Source organism: Tachyglossus aculeatus, chromosome 10 (genome assembly GCF_015852505.1).
Source record: "Tachyglossus aculeatus isolate mTacAcu1 chromosome 10, mTacAcu1.pri, whole genome shotgun sequence".
In the NCBI taxonomy this organism is placed as follows: domain Eukaryota; kingdom Metazoa; phylum Chordata; class Mammalia; order Monotremata; family Tachyglossidae; genus Tachyglossus; species Tachyglossus aculeatus.
The window spans coordinates 51,291,715-51,316,242 of NC_052075.1; the positions used below are offsets into that span (position 1 = coordinate 51,291,715).

The window sequence follows — 24,528 nt, forward strand, 5'->3', positions numbered from 1 at the left end:
CGCTTCACCAGGGCTGCTGGGGATTGAGGGGGCGGCTGCCCTCGAAGGGGACTCTTTGCGGCTCGGACTCTATAGAGGGTGGACGGCGGAGGGTTACATGACGTTGGTTGCTAGCGCCAGTGCGCACGCGCGCGCCTTTTCTCGTGACCAGGGGCGGGCGCAGGACCTCTCGCGAGACCTCGCCCCCCGGAGGACGGTTAAGGACCTGACGGTGGGGGGAGGGGGTGGAGAGTGTGGAGCTCGCTGGGGCCGAGCGGCGGCGGCGGCGGCGGAGGGATCTCTCCTCGGGCGGGCGCGCGTGGTGCGGCTCGGCCTGTGCGCGCGCGCCGAGCCTCGAATTAGAGCGAGGCCGAGGGGGCGTCGCGCGGCTGGTGAGTCTCAACTCTCCCTTCCCACCGCATTCCCGCTCGCTCTCTCCCTTCCTCCTTTCCTTCCCTTCCCACTTTCCGCGTTCCGGGACGCCCCCCCCCCTCAACCGAACCCCCATCCCGAGTCTTCCCTCCCCCCTTCCCTCGCCCTTGGCGTCCCAAAGCCTGTGGCCCTCCCTTCCCAGAATCCTTCGCGCCCAGGCCTCCCCGAGGCTCTCCTTGTACCCAGAATCCCTCAGGCCTCTGGCCTTCGGACCCCCCTTTCTCAGGGTCCCCCAGCTCCCAGAATCCCCCGGGGCTTAGCTTATCATCATCATCAATCGTATTTATTGAGCGCTTACTGTGTGCAGAGCACTGTACTAAGCGCTTGGGAAGTACAAGTTGGCAACATAGAGAGACAGTCCCCACCCAACAGTGGGCTGGGGACCCCCCTACCCAGACGGCCTCGGGGCCCTCGTTCCCAGAATCCCCTGCGCCCTCATGCCCCCCGGGGGTTGGGCCCAGCCTTTCTTTCATAACCCCCTCAGCCTCCAACCCCTCCCTAGATAATAATAATGGCATTTATTAAGCGCTTACTAGGTGCAAAGCACCGCTCTAAGCGCTGGGGAGTTTACGAGGTGATCAGGTTGTCCCAGGGGGGGCTCACAGTCTTAACCCCCATTTTACAGATGAGGGAACTGAGGCCCAGAGAAGTGAAGTGACTTGCCCAGGGTCACGCAGCTGACAGGTGGCAGAGTCGGGGTTTGAACCCATGACCTGTGACTCCAAAGCCTGTGCTCTTCCACTGAGCCACGCTGCTTCTCTTTCCTCTTTTTCCTCCGCCCCTTCCTCTTCCGGGCCCACCGTTGCTTCTCCACCGGGGCCTTCCATAGTTTGCAGTCCTCCCCGCTTCTCTCCCATATCCCCCTACCCACCGGGTCTTTCCTCACCCCGTTAGGGCCCCCCACCCCCACCATAGTTCTCTGAATTCCCGACCCCAGCATCCCGGTGGTGTTAGCAAGTGATCCATGAAAGGGGGAATAGGATTAGCCCCCTTTCTCCAACAAGACTTTCTCCCCACCACTTTTTCACAGACTTGGCAAGATGACACAATTCCTGCCGCCCAACCTCTTGGCGCTCTTTGCTCCCCGTGACCCTATTCCCTACTTACCCCCGCTGGAGAAATTGCCTCACGAGAAGCACCACAACCAACCCTACTGTGGTATTGCTCCCTATATCCGGGAGTTTGAGGTAAGTAGGGTGGAGAGAGGGAGGTTCTGTGGTGAGCTAGGATCAATTTATTGTCCCTTGCCATGTGCAGACCACTGTACTGAGCGCTTGGGAGAGTACAGTACAACAAACCAGAGTGGATGTGTTCCCTGCCCATAATGAGCTTACAGTTTAGAGGAAGACCTTCCAGTCTGAGGGAGAACCGATTTACGCCCAGAACCGATTTACACCCACACTTGAGTTCTGAGGTCAGGTCTGTCAGGACCGACAGGGAGGATTAGGAATGGGCTTGGAGAAAAACCAGCAGCAGGAGGAAGGAGTGAGTAGGAAAGATGAAGAGACTGATTAAATGACTTGGGAGTGGAGGAGAAGGTCAAGCAGCAGACTTGAAAACTGAGGAATGGGGCTCAAGGAAAGTAGCTTTCTTCAAATGTAAAAGGAATCAGTCAGTTGTATTTATTAAGTGCTTTATTGCTTCCAGGACACTGTGCTAAGTGTTGGGGAGAGTACCTCACAACAGAGTTTGTAGGGACCATCCTTGTCGAAGAGCTTACAGTCTAGAAGTGGAGGTTGAAGTTAAAGTCAACTACAGATAGAGGAAGCAGCAAAGTAGAAAGATTTGTGTATTCTGTGAGGCTAAGGTTGGGGGGCCTAAGGGGTATGGACTCAAGAGTTTAGGTGACCCAGAAGGGAGGATGAATAAGGTGGGGAAATATGGAAGCAGTGAGGCCTAGTGGAAAGAGCGCAGGCCTGGGGTCAGAGGACCTGGGTTTTAACCCCAGCTCTACCACTTGTCTGCTGTGACCATGGACAAGTCTCTTCTCCATGCCTCAGTTACCTCATCTGCAAACTGGGGATTAAGATTATGAGGCTAGATGGGACTGTGTCCAACCTGATTGTTGTCTTTGTGCCCCAGTGCTTATACAGTGCCTGGCCCATAGTAAGCATTTAGCAAGTACTATAAAAAAGAAAGAGTGGTCAGTCAGAGATGGCATCAAGGAGGAGATGTGGCTTTAGTAGAGCCTTGGAGATGAGAAAAGTATTGGTCTGCCGGATAGGAAGGGGGAGGGAGTTTTAGACGAAAGGGAGGACCTGGACAAGGGGTTGGCAGCAAAACAGATAAGGTTGAGGTCCAGTGAGCAAGTCGGCATTGCAGGAGCAAAGTGGGTGGACTGGGTTGTAGTGCAAGATTAGCGAAGGGAGGTGGCTGGGGTCGGAGGTTGCCCTTTTTCTTCCATTTCTTCCTTTCTGGAGATGCAGTCTTTGTCCCGGTGAGCTCCTTGAGGACAAAGGCAGTACTACTCGACGGGCCTCTCACACGAGGGAGCGGAGTCAAATATTCTTGTTGTTATTAGGTGATGAAATCTTTAATGGCAGGTTTAGACTCCGCTGCCCGGTTATCCCCAGAGGCAGCAGGGAGAGGCAGTAGAGGATGTCTTATTCTCTTTGTCATTTCCTATAAAGACCCATTGTGGGCAGGGAAGGTGTCTGTTATATCATACTCGCATAAGCCCTCAATACAGTGCTCTGCATGCAGTAAGCACTCAAATACGACTGATTGATTGACAAACCCAGGGAAGGAAAGCATGTGGGCCCCTAGTTCCTCGGCCACTCCCCGCTCTCCAGTCAATCCTGCTCCCCAGAGAGCCTCCATCCTTCTCTTTTGCGACAAGATCTCCGAAGAAGGACTGAGGTTCCCATTCTGATTTTTCTCCCTGCCCTTCCGTCCTGGAGGCCATCAGCGACACTGGTTGTCTGCTCCGGGTTGCGGGAGGCTGTTAACTTGAGGAGTGGTAGAGAAGGAAAGAGCTGGGGATGTAAGGGAGACCAGGATGGATGCAGACGAGTAGATGGTAGAGAGGTACAGCAGAACATCCACGGGGACAAAAGCAGCCGGGAGCTGCTCAAGATTGCGGAGGTAGATGTGTGTGTGTGAGAGATGGGGTCATGGGGGATGGTCCCCAGAGCCCAGTTGGAACGGATCTTTCGTTTTGTTGGTCGGGGAGGATGTGGTTTGGCTAAGTGGAAAGGGTGCCTCGGGCCGGTGAGGTGAGAGCAGAGCGGCCCCGGAGAGAGAAACATCTTAGATGAGGGCCGGCTCGCGCCGAGGAGTTGGGGCAGTAGAGGTAGTGCCAGAAGTGGTGAGGGGCTGCTGTGTGGAAAGGGAGGGGCATCTGTTTCTCCCAGAGGATCCCTCCAGGACCCCCTCTCTCTTCCCCCCTCCCCTGCAAGGGTGTCCAGCTGAGAAGAGGACATAGAGTGAGCACAGGCCAAATCTTTGGTTCTTTCTTCCCAGATTGAGCCCAGAAGGCATACTTTATGTGGCTCCGACGTGCCAAACCACGATGGGATTTCAGTCCGTCTCCCTTAGCCTCAAAAGCCCTGTGGAGCACAGGGCTGAGACCTAATCCCCAAAGGCCCTTAATCCCTCCATCTGCCGGCGCCCTCCTGAGCGGCTTCCCATTCCTCTTGGCTGGAAACTAAGGCAGTGGCCGGGAGTTGTGGTGGGCAGGGGGAGACCCCCATCTCCCCAATCTCATCACCTTGTTAACCCCTCCCCTCGTTCCCAGGACCCTCGCGATGCCCCCCCACCGACCCGAGCAGAGACCCGGGAGGAACGCATGGAGAGAAAGGTACGTAGCAGTCCCAGAAGGGCCACGGGGGCGCTGGGTATCCCTTCGGCCTTGTGGGTTGGAGTGAGGTCTCACGGTCATCCTCTGCCTGCAGAGACGAGAGAAGATTGAGCGGCGGCAGCAGGAGGTGGAGACAGAACTGAAAATGTGTAAGTCCACGGGAACCGTTGATTAGCACCTGGGAGACCGGGCTTCGTCTTCTCCATCTTGTCTTCTCCGTCTCCCCTGTGTCCTTGTCTTCTCCCTCTCCTCGTCTCCTCCATCTCTATCCTTGCGTAGGGCCTCCGTCTTCTCCAACTCGGAGCGAGTCTTGTGTGGTGGGAGGCTGGAGGGAGCAAAATCCCCAACCCCTTCAAGGGTCATCTCTGCCCCAGCCCCTGGACCCCCAGGCTGCCCCAGCTTAACCTCTCCCGTCTTCCGGTTCTGCCCCCCAGGGGACCCGCACAATGACTCCAATGCCCAGGGCGATGCCTTCAAGACCCTCTTTGTGGCCCGAGTGGTGAGTTCTCCCGAGCCCGCTGCCTGGCCGGGTGGTCATCCTGGCCCAGTGGAGGGCCGTGGCCTCCTCCGCTCCCGTGTGCCCAGGCTAGGGGCCCGTCGGGGGTCCTTAGTGCAAGCGAGTGAGTGGACCTTCCCCGTCGACCCCCCCGTCCCCCTCCCACCCCACCTTTGCTCTTTTATTTTTGCAGAATTATGACACGACAGAGTCCAAGCTCCGGAGAGAATTTGAAGTGTACGGGCCTATCAAGAGGGTAGGTTGGACTTGAGAAGGACCTCCCAGGCAACAGGGCCCTGGGAGAAAAGAGGGGTCCGGGGCCACTGTGGCTCTCCCCCAGCCTGACCTTCCCCGAGAGATGGCTATCATGCTCTGGGAGCGGTTTCCCTGTCAGCTTCCCCAGCCGACTCACCCCTGACCTCCCTCCCCCCCAACGTTGGCCCGTGATAGCGGTGGGCAGCAGTGAGCCCCCCTGGAGCCGGCTTCCCGTCCCACTGAACCTCCCCTTCTCCCCCAGATACACATGGTGTACAGCAAGCGTTCAGGGAAGCCGCGGGGCTACGCATTCATCGAGTACGAGCACGAACGGGACATGCATTGTAAGTCCGCCCGCCCCCTGCCCTCCTCCTCCTCCTCCTCTTCCTCGGCTCCCTTCCCACACCTCCACTGCTCCACAAGCCTCTTTGCTCTCCCTTTTTTTTTAGTTTGGTTTTTTTTTTACCCCTTCTGTGTTTCTTATTTTTTTTGTTTTTATATATAAATGTAAATCCAAACTACCCCCTCCGTGTGTGTGTGAGCCCGGGCTGCCGGGACCCAGGTAAGTAACACACTCGAGTGCCAGGGGAGCCGGAGGTGGGAGACGTGGCGGTGGGCACCATGGTACCCCAGCGTCTATCCCCTCGCAGCCCTCCCCGGAGAGCTGGCGGCGGGGGGCCGGTGCGTCCTCTCCCAGCCAACCCTCCCCTTCCCCCTTCGTAGACCCTCCCCCGTCGGGGCGACGGGGCCGGGGGTGGTGGCCGGTTGGCCTCCCGACAAGTAGGGGGGGGGTGGGTCGGGTGGCAATTTTGCGTGTGTGTGTGCGTATGTGTGTGTGTGTACGCGGGCACGTGTGTCCGGACCTCTTATTTATTTGTCACTTTGACGTAAAGAGACTGAGTCTTGTGGGGAAAAAAAAAAAAAAAAAAGCAAGCAAGAAAGCCGTTGACGTGAAGTGGGTTCCCGAGGGGCGCGTATTAATTGTATGTTCTTGTTGCCACTGCAGCCACTTTGAGGCTGGCTTTTGCCCCGGTCTGGCTTGCAGCTGATGCTTATGCTCCCTATACAACATCTCATTATATGGTTGGTATAAGGGTTTGTATGATGGGTAAGCACGCACAGCAAAATGCACACCAGTCCAGACAGCACAGACAACCAGGCCAGCTCAGCCACACAGTCTAGTCGTCTCCCCCTCTCTGCCCCATCCCTCTCCCCGCCCCCTCTCCCCGATCCCCCCGCTCTTTTCCCCTTGTCTCCCAGGCCCCCTCCCCATGTGGCAGGGATGGGGGAAGGGGCTGCGTTGCTAGCCAGGTGTGGGGGGCCAAGAGGCCCCCCCACCCCAACTCCAAAGCTCCCTGGCGGCCCCCTCACACACAAATACACACAGACGTATACACACACAGACATGCGCGCGCCCTTATTCTCTCCCTGGTAGGTGTGGATGGACCACAGGGCTTTCCGGGAGGGAGGGAAGGGGGTTGGTATGAGATTAGGCCTGTTCCGATCTTTGGCTGAGAGTCGTGGGAGGAGTTCACTGAGCCGCCCGGCTGCTCTGATGGAGAGCGGCACGGCACCTGGTGCCGTGGCGGGGGATTTGGGGAGACCCGGTCCCACCCCCTGTCCCCGTGGCTGAGATGCGGGGCGCACAATGGGGCTGGACCCGCCCGCCCTCATCCAGCAGTAAATCTCTCCCGCCCTCCCCGTCCCCACCCCGGCCGCCTGCCCTGTTGCGTGGAGCTGGGGTTTAGCGCGGGGGTGTTGCCTCTGGTCGGGCCGTCCTCAACCCCCTGCAGTCTGAGAGAGCGCGAGCGACAGAGAGGGACAGAGAGAGGAGCGCGCGAGACAGGCGGTGCACAGGCGTGCACGGCTTAGGTTGGCGTCACACCCGATCCGGGCTCTGCTTGTGGGTCTCACGGACCCTGTTCGAATGGGGTCTTCGGCGCCTGAGGGGAGACGGTCTCCCCATCTGTTGTCCCAGGGGGGCCCTGGGCCCCCCGCCCCAAAGTTATCCCCCCCCCCCCCCCGCCCAGAATCCGGGATGAAGTTGATGAGGGGAGCCGAGGCAGAGGCCATGGGGCTGGGGGCACGGGGGCGGGCCGGGTGGCTCCCCGGGGCCTTGTGCTCTGAGAGCTTTTTTTTTTTTCCCCTTCTGTTTTTTGTTTTTGATTTTTACAACTCGTCCCTCCCCCTGCCTCCAGGCAGGACAGCCCCAGAGGGTCAGGCCCCCATGAGAGTGGGTGCCTCGTCCCTGCGCCCCATCGTCCCGTTGTCCCATCCCGTAGTGTAGCTGCCCCCCTCCCGGTGGTGGGGGAGGGGGCCCGCGCGCGAGGGTGCAGGTAAGGTCAAGGGCTCCAGGTAAGCTGCCCTATGCCCCCCCCGGGAAGTCTGCGGCTTCGCCGAGCCCCACGGGATCCCGAGCCTGCCCCGCTCGGTCCGGACGCCCAGCAGGTCCAGCACCGGTAAATCCCAGCTCTTTTCTTCCTCTGGTGTTTTTTCGGGGGCTGCGGGAGGAGGCGGAGCGGGTGGGACCGGTTGCGTTGTTCGGAGTTTTGGGGGATGGCCGAGCCCGTCCCGGGCCGGGTGGAGGAGAGGAGGAGGCGGCGGCGTTGGCCGTGGCAGAGCCCCCCTCCCCTGTAGGAGACTGGCCCAGGCCGTGCCGGTGGGTCACCTGGCCGTTGCTTGCGCTGTTTGCGCCCCGCCCTCCCTCCGCGGGCTGGGACGGGGGTTCAGTTTGAGGGTTTTTGAAGCCCCCAACCTGCTGCTGCCCTCAGGTAAGGTAGGGAATCGAGCAGCAGCAGGAGCCTCCCCCGCCCCCCGGCCCCCCATCTCCCCAGCGCCGCCACTCCACCCCCGCCCCCCTCCCCCAACTGTGCCCCTGTGGGTCCCTTTGGGAGCCCTGGGCCTTTGACCCGAATTTCCTAGCATCCTTGGCTTTCCTCACCTCCCTCACCGGCAGTCTCTCTTTCAAGAGTTCGCTTGTCTCCTTTTTTTTTCCTCCCACCCCGCCCCGCCCCGACCCGGTTTCTATTCTGAGATCCCCTTCCCTCGAAACCCCACGCCCACTCCACGCTTTGTGAGGGGCTGGGGCTGCCTCATGTGGGGGTGCATGAGTCGGGAGGGTCTCCCCTCGAGCGGGATGGGGGAGACGGGGAGTTGCACTCTCCCAGCCCCCTCCCTCCCTCCCAGGAGCAGACGTGCAGTAACCTCTGTCTCTTTGCAGCCGCGTCCTCTGCCTGTGTGTGGTGGGGCGGGGGTCTGCTCCATCGGCGGGGGCAGGGGGAGGGGGCGCACCCCGGGGCGAGGGCGAGGGTGGCCACCAGCGCCGGCTCAGATGGAGCAGGCCCACCCTCTCCCCTTGCAGCCGGGAGCGGAGCGGTCAGGAGGGGGATGTCTGACTGAGGCGGCTGGCTCGCTGGTGGTGTGTGTGCGTGTCCCGGGGCGGTGGGGGTGTGTGGGCACCGGGGTCCCGGGCCCGGGCCTGAGCGCTGTGCCCCCTCCTCCCACCCGGGGGGCCCCCCCCCTTCTGTTGCAGCGGCATACAAGCACGCGGACGGCAAGAAGATTGACGGGCGGCGGGTGTTGGTGGACGTGGAGAGAGGCCGCACGGTCAAGGGCTGGCGGCCCCGGAGGCTAGGTGAGCCGGGACCCTCCCCCCTCGCCCTGCCTTCCGCCCCTCTTGAGCCGGTCGCTCGTATTTATCGAGCGCTTACTGTGTGCGGAGCGGTAGTAGTGAGTGTAGTGCCTGCTCGGGAGAGTGCAGTTAGAGAACAGCAAACAGACACGTTCCCCGCCCGCAGCGAGCTTACGGCCTAGCGTCTCTTAGAGTCTGTCGTGGCTCAGTGGAAAGAGCCCGGGCTTGGGAGTCAGAGGTCATGGGTTCGAATCCCAGCTCCGCCGCCTGTCAGCTGCGTGACTTGGGGCAAGTCAGTTCACTTCTCTGGGCCTCAGTGGCCTCATCTGGAAAATGGGGATTGAGTGTGAGCCCCACGTGGGACAACCTGATCACCTGATGTCCTCCCCAGCGCTTAGAACAGGGCTTGGCACGTAGGAAGCGCCTAACGTTATTAAGCGCGTACTATGTGCCAAGCACCGTTCTTGCTTGAGGTCACTGAGGCCCAGGGAAGTGAAGTGGCCTGCCCAAAGTCACACAGCTGACAGGTGGCGGAGCCGGGATCAGAAAGCCACGGCCCCTGACTCCCAAGCCCGGGCTCTTTCCACTGAGCCACGCTGTGTTCCTTTTCTTTGTCCCCAGGCCGGTGGGGCGGACCACGTGCTGACCACCGGCGGGCCAGAGTTCCTCAGTCATCTTTCTGTTCACCAGCGTGGCTGGGGATGGTTTGGCCTTCGGCTGGGGCCGGGCCAGGGGTTGGGGCAGCAGAGAGAGCGTGGGTTGGGTGGGTGGCAGGTGTTGGGCGAGGGTGGCATAGGGGTGCCCCTCTCCCTCCGGGGCTGGGCCTGGGGCCTCGGGAAGGGTCCTGACAGCCCTGTCCGTGCTCCCCGCAGGAGGAGGGCTGGGCGGCACCCGACGCGGCGGGGCGGACGTCAACATCCGGCACTCGGGCCGTGACGACACGTCCCGCTACGACGAGAGGTGGGTGAGATGGAGTGGGGGGGATCCCTGGCTTCTCCTCGCTCCCCTTCTGCTTCCCCTCCCGTCGGCTGACCGGCCTCTCCCCTCCGCCTCAGGGACAGGGACCGGGAACGAGAACGTGAGCGTCGAGAGCGGAGTCGGGAGCGGGACAAGGAGCGGGAGCGCCGGCGGTCACGGTCTCGGGAGCGGCGGCGGCGGTCGCGCAGCCGGGACAAGGAGGAGCGGCGGCGTTCCCGGGAGCGCAGCAAGGACAAGGACCGGGAGCGCAAGCGCCGCAGCAGCCGCAGCCGGGAGCGGGCCCGCCGGGACCGGGACCGCGAGCGCAAGGAGGAGCCGCGGGGCGGGCCCGGGGAGGGGCTGGAGCCCCCCGAGCCCGGAGACGGGCCCCCGGACGAGCTGCTGGGGGAGCCGGGGCCCGACGGGCCGGACGGCCTGGAGGAGAAGGCCCGGGAGCGGGAGCGGGACAGGGACCGGCGCCGGAGCCACCGGGGCGAGCGGGAGCGGCGGCGGGACCGCGAGCGGGATCGGGACCGGGAGCGGGAGCACAAGCGCGGGGAGCGGGGGGGTGGGGAGCGGCGCGGAGACGACGGCCGGGGGGGCGGAGGCGGCCAGGACAATGGGCTGGAGGGCCTGGGCCCGGACGGGGGCCGAGACCTCTACATGGAGGGTGACGCCGGGGACGGCTACCTGGCCCCCGAGAATGGCTACCTGATGGAGGCGGCCCCTGAGTGAGGGCTACTCGGTTTTCTTTGCCCCTTCCCTCCCCGCACCCCCCAGGCGTGCGTGGTTGTGGCCCCTGCCCTCCGTGCGGGACCTGCTGGCAGCAGGGGCGGACACCCCCCACCCCACCCCCTCGCACGTCCCAGACTCCCCTGCCCTTCAATAAAATTGTTTCCATGTTTACACATTCGCCTAAAATAAGGGCCCTCTTTCTTGGCTGGTTCCAGGACCCTCGAAGTGCTGAAGGGGAAGGTGGAAGCACGTTTCCCGCTCTAATAATAATGGTGGCATTAAGTGCTTACTATGTGCAAAGCACTGTTTTAAGTGCTGGGGCGGTTACAGGGTGATGAAGTAGTCCCATGGGGGGCCCACGGTCGAAATCCCAATTTTACCGATGAGGTAACAGGCTCAGAGACGTGAAGAAGCGACTTACTCAAAGTTCACCCAGCTGACAAAATTTCTAGACTTAGCCTGCTGTTGGGTAGGGACCGTTTCTACGTTGACAACTTGTACTTCCCAAGCGCTTAGTCCAGTGCTCTGCACACAGTAAGCGCTCAGTAAATACAATTGAATGAATTGGCGGAGTGGGGATTTGAACCCATGACCTCTGACTCCAAAGCCCGGGCTCTTCACTGAGTATGTTTTGTTACTATTATGATGGCATTTGTTAAGCGCTTACTATGTGCAAAGCACTGTTCTAAGCGCTGGGGGGGATACAAGGTGATCAGGTTGTCCCACGTGGGGCTCACAGTCTTCATCCCCGTTTTACAGATGAGGGAACTGAGGCTCACAAGTTAAGTGGCTTGCCCAAGGTCACACAGGAGACATGTGGCAGAGCTGGGACAAGTGAAGTGACTTGCCCGGAGTAACGCTGTCTCCCCCTTCTAGACTGTGAGCCCACTGTTGGGTAGGGACTATCTGTATGTGTTGCCAACTTGGACTTCCCAAGCGCTTAGTATGGTGCTCTGCACACAGTAAGCGCTTAATAAATACGATTGAATGAATCAATTGTATTTATATTTATTAAGTGCTTACTGTGTGCAGAGCACTGTACTAAGCGTTTATAATAATGATGGCATTTATTAAGTACTTACTATGTGCAAAGCACTGTTCTAAGCGCTGGGGAGGTTACAAGGTGATCAGGTTGTCCCACGGGGGGCTCAGAAGTCTTAATCCCCATTTTACAGATGAGGTAACTGAGGCTCAGAGAAGTTAAGTGACTTGCCGAAGGTCGCAGAGCAGACATGTGGCGGAGCCGGGATTCGAACCCATGACCTCTGACTCCAAAGCCCGGGCTCTTTCCACTGAGCCACGCTGCTTCTCTGAATGAATGAATGAATGAATGAATGAATGAGCCACGCTCTAGACGGAGTCGAGGGCCGGGCCAGCAGGGGGCGCCAGGTAGGGAGGAGCCCGGGCCAGCAGGGGGCGCCGGATAGGGAGGAGCCCGGGCCAGCAGGGGGCGCCAGGTAGAGAGGAGGCCGGGCCAGCAGGGGGCGCCAGGTAGGGAGGAGCCCGGGCCAGCAGGGGGCGCCAGGTAGGGAGGAGCCCGGGCCAGCAGGGGGCGCCGGATAGGGAGGAGCCCGGGCCAGCAGGGGGCGCCAGGTAGAGAGGAGGCCGGGCCAGCAGGGGGCGCCAGGTAGGGAGGAGCCCGGGCCAGCAGGGGGCGCCAGGGCCCCGTGGGTCGGTCCCCCTCCTCCATCACCTCGCGGCGCCCCTACCCCAGCCCAGCCCAGCCCGCGCACTCAACTTCTCTGGGCCTCAGTTACCTCAGCTGCAAAATGGGGATTAAGACTGTGAGCCACCTCGCAACCTCCCCAGCGCTCAGAACGGCGATCGGCACATAGAAAGCGCTCGGTAAGTACGATTGAATGGCTACCAATCAATCTGCGCGTCAGGCAGAAACTCCTCACCCTGGGCTTCAAGGCTGTCCATCACGTCACCCCCTCCTACCTCACCTCCCTTCTCTCCTTCTACAGCCCAGCCCGCACCCTCCGCTCCTCTGCCGCTAATCAATCAGTCAATCGTATTTATTGAGCACTTACTGTGTGCAGAGCACTGTACTAAGCGCTTGGGAAGTACAAGTTGGCAACATATAGAGACAGTCCCTACCCAACAGTGGGCTCACACCGTGCCTCGTTCTCGCCTGTCCCGCCGTCAACCCCCGGCCCACGTCCTCCCCCGGGCCTGGAATGCCCTCCCTCTGCCCATCCGCCAAGCTAGCTCTCTTCCTCCCTTCAAGGCCCTACTGAGAGCTCACCTCCTCCAGGAGGCCTTCCCAGACTCAGCCCCTTCCTTCCTCTCCCCCTCGTCCCCCAATCTTACCTCCTTCCCTTCCCCACAGCACCTGTACATATGTATATGTGTTTGCACATATTATTACTCTATGTATTTATTTATTTTACTTGTACATATCTATTCTATTTATTTTATTTTGTTAGTACGTTTGGTTTTGTTCTCTGTCTCCCCCTTTTAGACTGTGAGCCCGCTGTTGGGTAGGGACTGTCTCTATATGTGGCCAACTTGTACTTCCCAAGCGCTTAGTACAGTGCTCTGCACATAGTAAGTGCTCAGTAAATACGATTGATGGATGGATGGATTGAATGAATGGTCTGACCGGTCCAGAGGGAGCCCGGAGGGAGGAGGTCAGACCAGCAAAGGGAGCCAGAGGGAAGTGTGGGGCGAATAGGTCTCGTCAAGGAGGAGGAGCCCTGAGGGAGGAGGTCACGTGGCTCAATCAATCAATCGTATTTATTGAGCGCTTACTGTGTGCAGAGCACTGTACTAAGCGCTTGGGAAGTACAAGTTGGCGACATATAGACCCAGTCCCTACCCAACAGTGGGCTCACAGTCTAGAAGGGAGAGACAGGAGCCCGGGCTTGAGAGTCAGAGGTCGTGGCTTCTAATCCCGACCCCACCACTTATCAGCTGTGTGGCTTTGGGCAAGTCACTTCACTTCTCAGTGCTTCAGTTCCCTCACCTGTAAAATGGGGGTGAAGACTGTGAGCCCCACGTGGGACAACCTGATTACCGTGTATCCCCCCCAGCGCCTAGAACAGTGCTTGGCATGTAGCAAGCGCTTAACAAATGCCAACGTTATTATTATTAGTAGGGGGAGCCAGAGAGAAGTGTCCCCCCAGTACTTAGAACAGTGCTTGGCACATAGTAAGCGCTTAACAAATACCATCATTATTATTATTAAGTGTGGGGCGGGGCAGTGTGGGGCGGGGAGGTCTGGTCCAGGAGGAGCCCGGAGGGAGGAGGTCCGTCCAGCAGGGGGAGCCAGAGGGCAGTGTGGGGCGGGGAGGTCTGGTCATCATCATCATCAATCGTATTTATTGAGCGCTTACTGTGTACAGAGCACTATACTAAGCGCTTGGGAAGTACAAGTTGGCAACATATAGAGACAGTCCCTACCCAACAGCGGGCTCACAGTCTAGAAGGGGTAGACAGACAACAAAACCAAACACACTAACAAAATAAAATAAATAAAATAGATATGTACAAGTAAGATAGAGTAATAAATCTGTACAAACATATATACATATATACAGGTGCTGTGGGGAAGGGAAGGAGGTAAGATGGGGGGATGGAGAGGGGGACGAGGGGGAGAGGAAGGAAGGGGCTCAGTCTAGGAAGGCCTCCTGGAGGAGGTGAGCCCGGAGGGAGGAGGTCCGACCAGCAGGGGGAGCCAGAGGGCAGTGTGGGGCGGGGAGGTCTGGTCCAGGAGGAGCCCGGAGGGAGGAGGTCCGACCAGCAGGGGGAGTCAGAGGGCATTTTGGGGCGCGGAGTCCTCGTCCAGGAGAGAAGGGAGGGAAGAGGTCCGACCAGCAGGGGGAGCCAGAGGGCAGTGTGGGGCGGGGAGGTCTGGTCCAGCAGGAGCCCGGAGGGAGGAGGTCTGACCAGCAGGGGGAGCCAGAGGGCAGTGTCGGGCGGAGAGGTCTGGTCCAGGAGGAGCCCGGAGGGAGGAGGTCCGACCAGCAGGGGGAGCCAGAGGGCAGTGTGGGGCGGGGAGTCCTTGTCCAGGAGCGAACGGAGGGAGGAAGTCCGACCAGCAGGGGGAGTCAGAGGGCAGTGTGGGGCGGGGAGGTCTGGTCCGGGAGGAGCCCGGAGGGAGGAGGTCCGACCAGCAGGGGGAGCCAGAGGGCAGTGTGGGGCGGCGAGGTCTGGTCCAGGAGGAGCCCGGGCCGGGGGCGGTGCCCGCTGGGAGGAGCCGGGACCAGCAGGGGGAGCCCGCGCAGGCCCGGGGGGCGGGGCCGTCATCCCCTCCCTCCTCTGGGCGGGGCCACCATCCCCTCCCTCCTCTGGGCGGGGCCATCGTCCCCTCCCTCCTCTGGGCGGATCCATCATCCCCTCCCTCCTCTGGGCGGGTCCATCATCCCCTCCCTCCTCTGGGCGGGTCCATCATCCCCTCCCTCCTCTGGGCGGGGCCACCATCCCCTCCCTCCTCTGGGCGGGGCCATCGTCCCCTCCCTCCTCTGGGCGGATCCATCATCCCCTCCCTCCTCTGGGCGGGGCCATCACCCCCTCCCTCCTCTGGGCGGGTCCATCATCCCCTCCCTCCTCTGGGCGGGGCCACCATCCCCTCCCTCCTCTGGGCGGATCCATCATCCCCTCCCTCCTCTGGGCCGGTCCATCATCCCCTCCCTCCTGTGGGCGGGCCCATCATCCCCCCCTCCTCTGGGCGGGCCCATCATCCCCCCTGGGCGGGGAGGCTCCCGGTCGGAGGCCCCGCCCCCTCCCCCGGTGTCCCCGGCGGGCGGGGCCCCGGCAGCCTCGGCTGCGGCGCGGACATGGCTGCGCTGGTGGAGCCGCTGGGGCTGGAGCGGGGTAAGGCCGGGCCGAGCCCTCCCGCCACGGGGCCCCCCGGGATCACCCCGACAGTCACCCCGACGCCCGTCCCCGGAGGCCCGGGGCCTCGATCTCAAACCGCCCTCCTTCACCTTCCGCCCCTGCCCCCCGGGAACCCAGGAGTCCGGGCCGCCTCTTTCCTTCCTTCCTTTCCCCCCAACCCCTCACCTCCCCTATCCCGAGCCGAGTCGGAATCCGGCCTTCCGGACTCAGTTTCCCGCTTTCCCCCGGGCCCGGGGCACGGAAGTCGGAGGGAGAAGCGGACTCTGGGCGCGGGAGGAGGAGGAGGAGGAGAAAAGTGGGAGTAGAGAAGGAGGATGAGGAGGGTGATGATAATGAGGAGGAGAGGAGGAGGAGGGGGGATGACTGTGCAGTGTTCGGACTCCGGTCCGAGCCCCCAAAAGAGGCATCAACCCCCGGCAGGGGCGGCCCGGGCCCCTCTGAGCTGCCCCTGTCCGTCTTTGTCTCCGACCTCCTGACCCCTGACCCCCGACCCCTGACCTCCGAGCGAATCCCACCGTCTCCCCGACGGCCCCGGGGAGGGTGGCGGGCCCGGGGCCTCCTGGGTCCGCCCCATCCCCGGCCGGGTGTCGGTGTCCCCCCCCCGCAGACGTGTCCCGGGCCGTGGAGCTCCTGGAGCGGCTCCAGCGCAGCGGGGAGCTCCCGCCTCAGAAGCTGCAGGCGCTGCAGAGGGTCCTGCAGAGCCGCTTCTGCTCCGCCATCCGTGAGGTGGGCCCGGGGGCGACGGGGCGGGGGGGGGGGGGCCCTAAGGAGGAGAGCCCCGGTGGGAGGACGAGCCCCTCCTGCCTGGCGATGGGGGACCGGATGGACCGATCGATTGCCTCCCCAGGTCTACGAGCAGCTCTACGACACGCTGGACATCACCGGCAGCGCCGAGATCCGGGCCCACGCCACGGCCAAGGTGTCCCATCCCCTCTCCCCAACCCCGTAGGGTCCCTCGGCCTGCACCTGATCCTCCTGAACCTGGAAAGTCCTCCCACGAGTCTACCCCGGTGCCCCCATATTGCAGAATCCTATCCATCAAGTCCTCCCACGAGTCTGCCTCGATGCCCCCATATTGCAGAATCCTATCCGTCATTCAGTCATTCGATTGTATTTATTGAGCGCTTACTGTGTGCAGAGCACTGTAGTAAATGCTTGGAAAGTACAATTCGGCAACATATAGAGATAGCCACTACTCAACAACGGGCTCACAGTCTAGAAGGGGGAGACAGCAAAACAAAACATGTAGACACGTGTCAATACCATCAAAATAAACGGCTGTGGGACCACCACCCTCTCCCAAGTCTACTCCAATCCCCCCTTACTGCAGTGTCCTGCCAGTCCTTAGAGTGTTGTGGGACCACCACCCCCTGCCCCTTACCCAGTAGTGCCCGCCCTCCCCTCCCCACCCCCAGCTCCTCGACTCGTTGGTGAGCGCTTAGTACAGTGCTCTGCACACAGTAAGCGCTCAATAAATACGATTGATGATGATGACGATTGATGGTGGGCTGATGGATGAGTTCCTCTCCCGGGGCCCCGGGTGGGCGGCCCTCAGACGTCTGACCTCACACCATCCTCCGTCCACCCCACAGGCCACCGTGGCGGCGTTTGCAGCCAGCGAGGGCCACGCGCACCCGAGGGTGGTGGAGCTGCCCAAGACAGAGGAGGGTCTGGGCTTCAACATCATGGGGGGGAAGGAGCAGAACTCCCCCATCTACATCTCCCGCGTCATCCCCAGCGGCGTTGCCGACCGCCACGGCGGACTCAAGCGGGGGGACCAGCTGCTCTCCGTCAACGGCGTGGTGAGCTCGGTCGTGGATGGGAGGCCGCAGAAAGGCAGAGGAGCAGACTTCTTTTTTTCATTATTATTATTACTAATAATAATAATCACTACATGCCCAAACCTAGTAAGCACTGAGACTGATGTAAGATTATCGGGTTGGACACAGTCCCTGTCCCACGTGGGACTTATAGTCTAAATGTGAAGGAGAATGGGTATTGAATCCCCGTTTGAAAGATGAGAAACCTGAGGTACGGAGAAGCTAAGTGAATTGTCCAAGGTCACACGGCAGAAAATAATAATAATTGAGGTATTTGTTAAGCGCTTACTACGTACCAGGCACTGTACTAAGCACTGGGGCAGTGACCAGGTAATCAGGTTGGACACAGTCCCTGTCCCACACTGGGCTCACGGACTTAGGCCCTATTTTACAGATGAGGGAACTGAGGCACAGAAAAATTAAGTGACTTGCCCGAGTTCACACAGCAGGTAAGTGATGGAGCTCAGAGTAGAACCTAGGTCCTCGGACTCCTAGGCCTGGGTTCTCTTCCCCAAAGTCTCTTCCCCCCTTCCTCCAACCCCCCGGCTCTCAACACTCTCTGCTACTCTCCCATCCTTCCCAGCGGTATCCTCAGAGGAACTCTCCTCCCTCCTCTCAAGTGCTACTCCGGCCACCTGTGCTTCTGACCCCATTCCCTCTCATCTTATGAAATCTCTCGCTCCATCCCTTCTCCCCTCCTTAACTTCCATCTTCAACCGCTCACTCTCCACTGGTTCCTTCCCCTCTGCCTTCAAACATGCCCATGTCTCTCCCATCCTAAAAAAACCCTCTCTTGACCCCACCTCACCTTCTAGTTATCGTCCCATGTCCCTCCTACCATTCCTTTCCAAACTCCTTGAACGAGTTGTCTACACGCGCTGCCTAGAATTCCTCAACAACAACTCTCTCCTCGACCCCCTCCAGTCTGGCTTCCGTCCCCTTCATTCCACGGAAACTGCGCTCTCAAAGGTCACCAATGACCTCCTGCTTGCCAAATCCAACGGCTCATACTCTGTCCTAATCCTCCTCGACCTCTCAGCTGCCTTTGACACTGTGGACCACCCCCTTCTCCTCAACACGTTATCTGACCTTGGCTTCACAGACTCCGTCCTCTCCTGGTTCTCCTCTTATCTCTCCGGTCGTTCTTTCTCAGTCTCTTTTGCAGGCTCCTCCTCCCCCTCCCATCCTCTTACTGTGGGGGTTCCCCAAGGTTCAGTGCTTGGTCCCCTTCTGTTCTCAATCTACACTCACTCCCTTGGTGACCTCATTCGCTCCCACGGCTTCAACTATCATCTCTACGCTGATGACACCCAGATCTCCATCTCTGCCCCTGCTCTCTCCCCCTCCCTCCAGGCTCGCATCTCCTCCTGCCTTCAGGACATCTCCATCTGGATGTCCGCCCGCCACCTAAAGCTCAACATGTCGAAGACTGAGCTCCTTGTCTTCCCTCCCAAACCTTGTCCTCTCCCTGACTTTCCCATCTCTGTTGACGGCACTACCATCCTTCCCGTCTCACAAGCCCGCAACCTTGGTGTCATCCTCGACTCCGCTCTCTCATTCACCCCTCACATCCAAGCCGTCACCAAAACCTGCCGGTCTCAGCTCCGCAACATTGCCAAGATCCGCCCTTTCCTCTCCATCCAAACCGCTACCCTGCTAATTCAAGCTCTCATCCTATCCCGTCTGGACTACTGCACTAGCCTTCTCTCTGATCTCCCATCCTCGTGTCTCTCTCCACTTCAATCCATACTTCATGCTGCTGCCTGGATTATCTTTGTCCAGAAACGCTCTGGACATATTACTCCCCTCCTCAAAAACCTCCAATGGCTACCGATCAATCTGCGCATCAAGCAGAAACTCCTCACCCTGGGCTTCAAGGCTCTCCATCACCTCGCCCCCTCCTACCTCACCTCCCTTCTCTCCTTCTACTGCCCAGCCCGCACCCTCCGCTCCTCCACCACTAATCTCCTCACTGTACCTCGCTCTCGCCTGTCCCGCCATCGACCCCCGGCCCACGTCATCCCCCGGGCCTGGAATGCCCTCCCTCTGCCCATCCGCCAAGCTAGCTCTCTTCCTCCCTTCAAGGCCCTGCTGAGAGCTCACCTCCTCCAGGAGGCCTTCCCAGACTGAGCCCCTTCTTTCCTCTCCCCCTCGTCCCCCTCTCCATCCTCCCGTCTTACCTCCTTCCCTTCCCCACAGCACCTGTATATATGTATATATGGTTGTACATATTTATTACTCTATTTATCTATTTATTTATTTATTTTACTTGTACATTTCTATCCTACTTATTTTATTTTGTTGGTATGTTTGGTTCTGTTCTCTGTCTCCCCCTTTTAGACTGTGAGCCCACTGTTGGGTAGGGACTGTCTCTATGTGATGCCAATTTGTACTTCCCAAGCGCTTAGTACAGTGCTCTGCACATAGTAAGCGCTCAATAAATACGATTGATTGATTGATTGATTCTTTCCACTAGGCCACACTGATTCTCTTATGCCCAGCCTGAGGAGAGGAGGGTCATCATCAATCGTATTTATTGAGCGCTTAGTATGTGCAGAGCACTGTAGGGAGGATGTAGGGAGCCCTAGAGGAGAGGACTTTTTCACTCCTTGCTAGACAAGCAGCATGACCTAGTGCAAAGAGCACGGGAGTAGGAGCCAGAGGACCTGGGTTCTAATCTCAGCTCTACCATTTGCCTGCTGTGTGGCCTTGACTAAGTCACTTTACTTCTCTGTACCTAAGGGATTAAGACTCTGAGCCCCATGTGGGACAGGGACTGTTCAACCTGATTAGCTTGGCTCCACCCCAGCACTTAGTACAGTGCCTGGCATATAGTAAGTGCTTAGCAAATACCATTAAAAACGGTCGGGGGGTGGAGGGAAGGGTCCAGGGCAAAGGGGAGAGGTCAGAGTAGCAAAGGAGAAACTTCTTCCCTTGCGGAGAGGGGAGGAAAGACTAAATGGGCAAGTTCTCTGCCCAGCGATATCGCTCTCAGGAGCTGGAGAGGGAAGACTACCAGGGGATGCTGATTGGTGGGGAGAGAGGTGGGAGAAAGTTGCGGGGGCTGCGGAGGAGCAGGCTCACGGTCCCCGGGACCCCCCACCCCCTGCAGAGCGTGGAGGGGGAGCAGCACGAGAAGGCCGTGGAGCTGCTGAAGGCTGCCCAGGGCACGGTGAAGTTGGTGGTGCGTTACACCCCGCGGGTCCTGGAGGAGATGGAGGCTCGCTTCGAGAAGATGCGCTCCGCCCGACGCCGCCAGCAACATCACAGCTATTCGTGAGTGGCCTCCTGATTTCTCTGCGTCCGTCCGCCGCCCGGGACCAAACCGGACCTCGGTGACGGTGAATAGTCCCGCTGTCAAAAATGCCGGACGAGGCACGCAAAGAGAAGCGGCGTGGCCTAGCGGAAAGAGCCCGGGACTGGGAGCCAGAGGACCAGGGTTCTAACCCCGGCTCCGCCACTTGTCTGCTGGGTGACCTCGGGCAAGTCACTTCACTGCTCTGTACCTGTGACCTCATCTGTGAAATGGGGATTACGACTGAGAGCCACACGTCGGACATGGACTGTGTCTAATCTGATTAGCTCGTATTTACCCCAGGGTTTAGTACAGTGCCCGGTACATAGTAAGTACTTAACAAATACCATAAAAAGGATTCCGACCCCTAAATCCTTCCCCAGGGACCCCGGAACCCTGTGAGCCAGCCCAGCTCCAACCCTGGAATCAGAACCCTTAATTTTGATAATAATAATCGCGGAATCTGTTAAGCACTTATTATGTGCTAAGCGCTGGAATAGATACACATTAATCAGGTTGGATACAGTCCCTGTCCCACACGGGGCTCACAGTCTAAGAGGAAGGGAGAACACATACTGACTTCCCATTTTACAGATGAAGTCACCGAGGCACAGAGCAGGTAAGTGAGTTGCCCAAGGTCACACAGCAGGCACGTGGCAGAGTTGGGATTGGAACTCAAGACCTCTGATTCCAAAGCCCGGGCTCTAGGTTCATCCATCAGGATCCAATTGGTGTTCACTGCAGAGGGGTGAACATGTGGCTGGGCAGGAGAAGGGGACGCCGGGGGGCCCCGGACGTCAATTTGGACTCAGCCTCCGCTTTGGAAACCCTAGGCCCACCAAGCACCGGATCTCTGCACACAGGAAGCGCTCAATGAATACGATTGAATGAATCTCCCCCTCAAGACACAAACAAAATTTTTCCATTGTCATGCACCTATTGGGCCCAAAGGTGTATTCACCAATGGCCAAGGGGTGAGAGGTTTGCCAGGACCCTTGGGATCCCCCCCAGCCCCCAATGACAGCATCCCGTATAATAATAATAATTGTGGTATTTGTTAAGCACTTACTATGTGCCAAAGACTGTCCTAAGCGCTCGGGCAGACACAGGGTAATCAGATTGTCCTACGTGGGGTTCACGCTTTTAATCCCCATTTTACAGATGAGGTAAACTGAGGCACAGAGAAGTTAAAGAAGTGACTTGCCCAAGGTCACACAGCAGGCAAGTGGCAGACCCAGGATTAGAACCCACGTCCTCTGACTCCCAAGCCCGTGCTCTTTCCACTAAGCCACACTGCTTCTAATAATGGTATTTGTTAAGTGCTTACTATGTGCCAAGCACTGTTCCAAGCGCTGGAGTAGATACAAGGTCCTCAGGTTGTCCCACGTGGGGCTCCCAGTATTAATCCCTATTTGACAGATGAGGGAACTGAGGCACAGAGAAGTTAAGTGACTTGCCCAAAGTCACACGTCAGATAAGCGGCGGAGCCGGGATTGGAACCCACGAGCCCCCTCCTTCTTCTCCCCCTCCTCCCCTCCCCATCCCCCCACCTTACCTCCTTCCCCTCCCCGCAGCACCTGTATATATGTATATATGTTTGTACATATTTATTACTCTATTTTATTTGTACATATTTATTCTATTTATTTTATTTTGTTAATATGTTTTGTTTTGTTGTCTGTCTCCCCCTTCTAGACTGTGAGCCCGCTGTTGGGTAGGGACCGTCTCTATATGTTGCCGACTTGTACTTCCCAAGCGCGTAGTACAGTGCTCTGCACACAGTAAGCGCTCAATAAATATGATTGTATGAATGAATGACCTCTGACTCCCAAGCCCGTGCTCTTTCCACTAAGCCAAGCTGCTTCCCTGCCCCCCTTCCATGCAGAGTGGTCCAGTGGTACATCCCACCCTTACAGAGTGACCCAGTGGTACATCCCATCTGACTCCCACCCCCCCACAAGGAAATTATCTATTTCGCTTGACCTGCATTTCCTGGGATGCAGCAGGGAGGAGTAGGGCTTGGGTGGAGGGGGGAGGAGTGAAAAATCAATCAATCAATCGTATTGTTTGAGTGCTTACTATGTGCAGAGCATCGTACTAAGCGCCTGGGAGAGTACAGTACATCAGAGATGACAGACATGTTCCCTGCCCACAACGAGCTTACAGTCTAGAGGTGATGTCTATGGGTGGCCAGTCCAAACCTATGTCGTACTCCAGAGAAGCAGCATGTCCTAGTGAATAGAGCCCAGGCTTGAGATTCAGAAGGTTGTGGGTTCCAATCTCGGCTCTGCCACTTGTCTGCTTTGTGACCTTGGGCAAATCGCTTCACTCCTCTGGGCCTCAATTCCCTCATCTGGAAAAAGGGGTTTGAGATTGTGAGCCCCATATGGGACAGGAACTGTGTGCAACCCAATTTGCTTGTAATCACCCCAGCGCTTCGTAAGGTGCCTGGCACCTAGTGAACGCTTAACAAATACCATTATTACTCCAGAATACTCCCAGACTCTAACCTGTTTCAGATCCCTTTCCCGTCTCCTCGCTAACCCCCACCCTCTTTCTTTCTGTTCCCCAGCTCTCTGGAGTCCCGAGGGTAAGGGTCCCTCTGGAGTTGACAGGAGTCAGTCAGCCGTGCGCTGTGTGTCTGGAGATCAGAGGCCTCAGTGGCCTCCCAAGCCTGAACTTTGTTCTGTCTCTCCCTCCCTATCCCGCTCCTCTCCTCCCTTATTTAAACTCCTTTCTGACCCTCACCCTGTCTTTCTGAGTCTCTGTCCTGCGTGCGCCCCTCCCCAGACTGGCCTTTGGCGAGAGGCCGGCGTGCGTGGGTGGGAAGGAGGAAGACCTCTCTCTCTGGGGGTGGCGGGGAATTGCGGAGAGAACCACTTGCTTGAGAGTCTCAGGGTTAGGGTTCGGGAAGCGGGACGAACTGCCAGCAGCATTTGCAGAGGGTTGACTCTCGGTTCTTAGGGGTGGGGCAAGGCTGGGAGACCTACATGGAAGGAAACGGGATGGGGCCGTCCGGGTTTGCAGAAGCCGTCTGTAGCGCTGCAAAGCCCTGGATGCTGGGCGAGAAGGGGCAGAGAGGTGGCAGCGGTTACAATGAGGGGACAGACAGGGAGATAGACAATGGGGGGAGCTTGAGGGAGAGAGACTGAAGGGGGAGATTGGGGGGACAGATTGAGGGAGAAAGACTGAAGGGGGAGGTTGAAGGGGGGAGAGGTTGAGGGAGAGATTGAAGGGGAGACTGAAGGGAGGTATTGAGGGAGAGAGACTGAGGGGGGAGACTGAGGAAGAGAGACTGAAGGGGGAAATTGGCCGGGGGAAGAGGTTGAGGGAGAGACTGAAGGTGAGAAACTGAGGGCGGAGAGACTGAAGGGGGAGATTGGTGGGGGGGGGGAAAGGTTGAGAGAGAGACTAAGAGGGAGGTTGAGGGGAGAGAGACTGAAGGGAAGACTGAGGAAGAGACTGAAGGGGGAGATTGGCGGGGGAAAGAGGTTGAGGGAAAGAGATTGAAGGAGGGAGACTGTGGAAGAGAGACTGGCGGGAAGAAGAGGTTGGAGAGAGATCGAGGGAGAGACTGAAGGTGATAAATTGAGGGAGAGAGACTAAGGGGGGGAGAGATTGAAGGAGTGTGAAAGGGAGAATAAGAGGGAGAGTGAAGATAGAGACTGAGGGAGAGAGACTGGAGAGACTGAAGGGGGAGATTGGCGGGGGGGCGGAGAGTTTGAGGGAGAGACTGAAGGTGAGAAATTGAGGGAGAGTGAAGAAGAGAGACTGAAGGGGGAGAATGATGGGGGGAAGAGGTTGAGAGAGATTGAGGGGGAGACTGAAGGTGAGAAATTGAGGGAGAGAGACTAAGGGGTTGGCTGAGGGAGAGAGATTGAAGGGGAAAATGAGGGGGAGAGACTGAAGGGGAGGGAGATGGGGGTGGGGACCATCTCTCTATGTTGCCAGCTTGTACTTCCCAAGCGCTTAGTACAGTGCTCTGCACACAGTAAGCGCTCAATAAATAATAATGATGGCATTTATTAAGCACTTACTACGTGCAAAGCATTGTTCTAAGCGCTGGGGAGGTTACAAGGTGATCAGGTTATCCCACGGGGGGCTCACAGTCTTAACCCCCATTTTACAGATGAAGGAACTGAGGCACAGAGAAGTTAAGTGACTTGCCCAAGATCACAGAGCAGGCAATTGGCAGAGGCAGGATTTGAACCCGTGACCTCTGACTCCAAAGCCCGGGCTCTTTCCACTGAGCTGGGTAGAGAGACTTAAGGGGGAGATTGGCGGGGG

General features: G+C 58.6%; 2 protein-coding genes across 2 annotated transcripts; both read left to right on the forward strand.

Moving 5' to 3' along the window:
* The first annotated feature begins 282 nt into the window (after positions 1–282).
* SNRNP70 (small nuclear ribonucleoprotein U1 subunit 70) lies at positions 283–10,457 on the forward strand. The gene is made up of 10 exons (XM_038752504.1): positions 283–371; positions 1,442–1,598; positions 4,148–4,210; positions 4,305–4,359; positions 4,645–4,709; positions 4,900–4,962; positions 5,224–5,305; positions 8,494–8,595; positions 9,465–9,552; positions 9,648–10,457. Exons 2-10 carry the CDS (start codon positions 1,452–1,454, stop codon positions 10,282–10,284), a joined length of 1,302 nt encoding a protein of 433 aa, XP_038608432.1. The 5' UTR covers positions 283–371; positions 1,442–1,451; the 3' UTR covers positions 10,285–10,457.
* Positions 10,458–15,019: 4,562 nt separating this feature from the next.
* LIN7B (lin-7 homolog B, crumbs cell polarity complex component) lies at positions 15,020–22,988 on the forward strand. The gene is made up of 6 exons (XM_038752843.1): positions 15,020–15,102; positions 15,734–15,852; positions 15,974–16,045; positions 16,719–16,928; positions 20,059–20,222; positions 22,814–22,988. The coding sequence occupies exons 1-6, from the start codon at positions 15,066–15,068 to the stop codon at positions 22,833–22,835; spliced, it is 624 nt and encodes a 207-aa protein (XP_038608771.1). The 5' UTR covers positions 15,020–15,065; the 3' UTR covers positions 22,836–22,988.
* The last annotated feature ends 1,540 nt before the right edge of the window (positions 22,989–24,528 follow it).

Excerpts from the sequence above, each read along its gene's own strand:
- SNRNP70 (XM_038752504.1), top strand. The coding sequence starts at position 1,452 with ATGACACAATTCCTGCCGCCCAACCTCTTGGCGCTCTTTGCTCCCCGT. Across the intron at positions 1,599-4,147 it reads CCTATATCCGGGAGTTTGAG|GACCCTCGCGATGCCCCCCC; the intron begins GTAAGTAGGGTG and ends CCTCGTTCCCAG. Across the intron at positions 4,360-4,644 it reads GGAGACAGAACTGAAAATGT|GGGACCCGCACAATGACTCC; the intron begins GTAAGTCCACGG and ends TCTGCCCCCCAG.
- LIN7B (XM_038752843.1), top strand. The coding sequence starts at position 15,066 with ATGGCTGCGCTGGTGGAGCCGCTGGGGCTGGAGCGGG. Across the intron at positions 15,103-15,733 it reads GCCGCTGGGGCTGGAGCGGG|ACGTGTCCCGGGCCGTGGAG; the intron begins GTAAGGCCGGGC and ends CCCCCCCCGCAG. Across the intron at positions 16,929-20,058 it reads TGCTCTCCGTCAACGGCGTG|AGCGTGGAGGGGGAGCAGCA; the intron begins GTGAGCTCGGTC and ends CACCCCCTGCAG.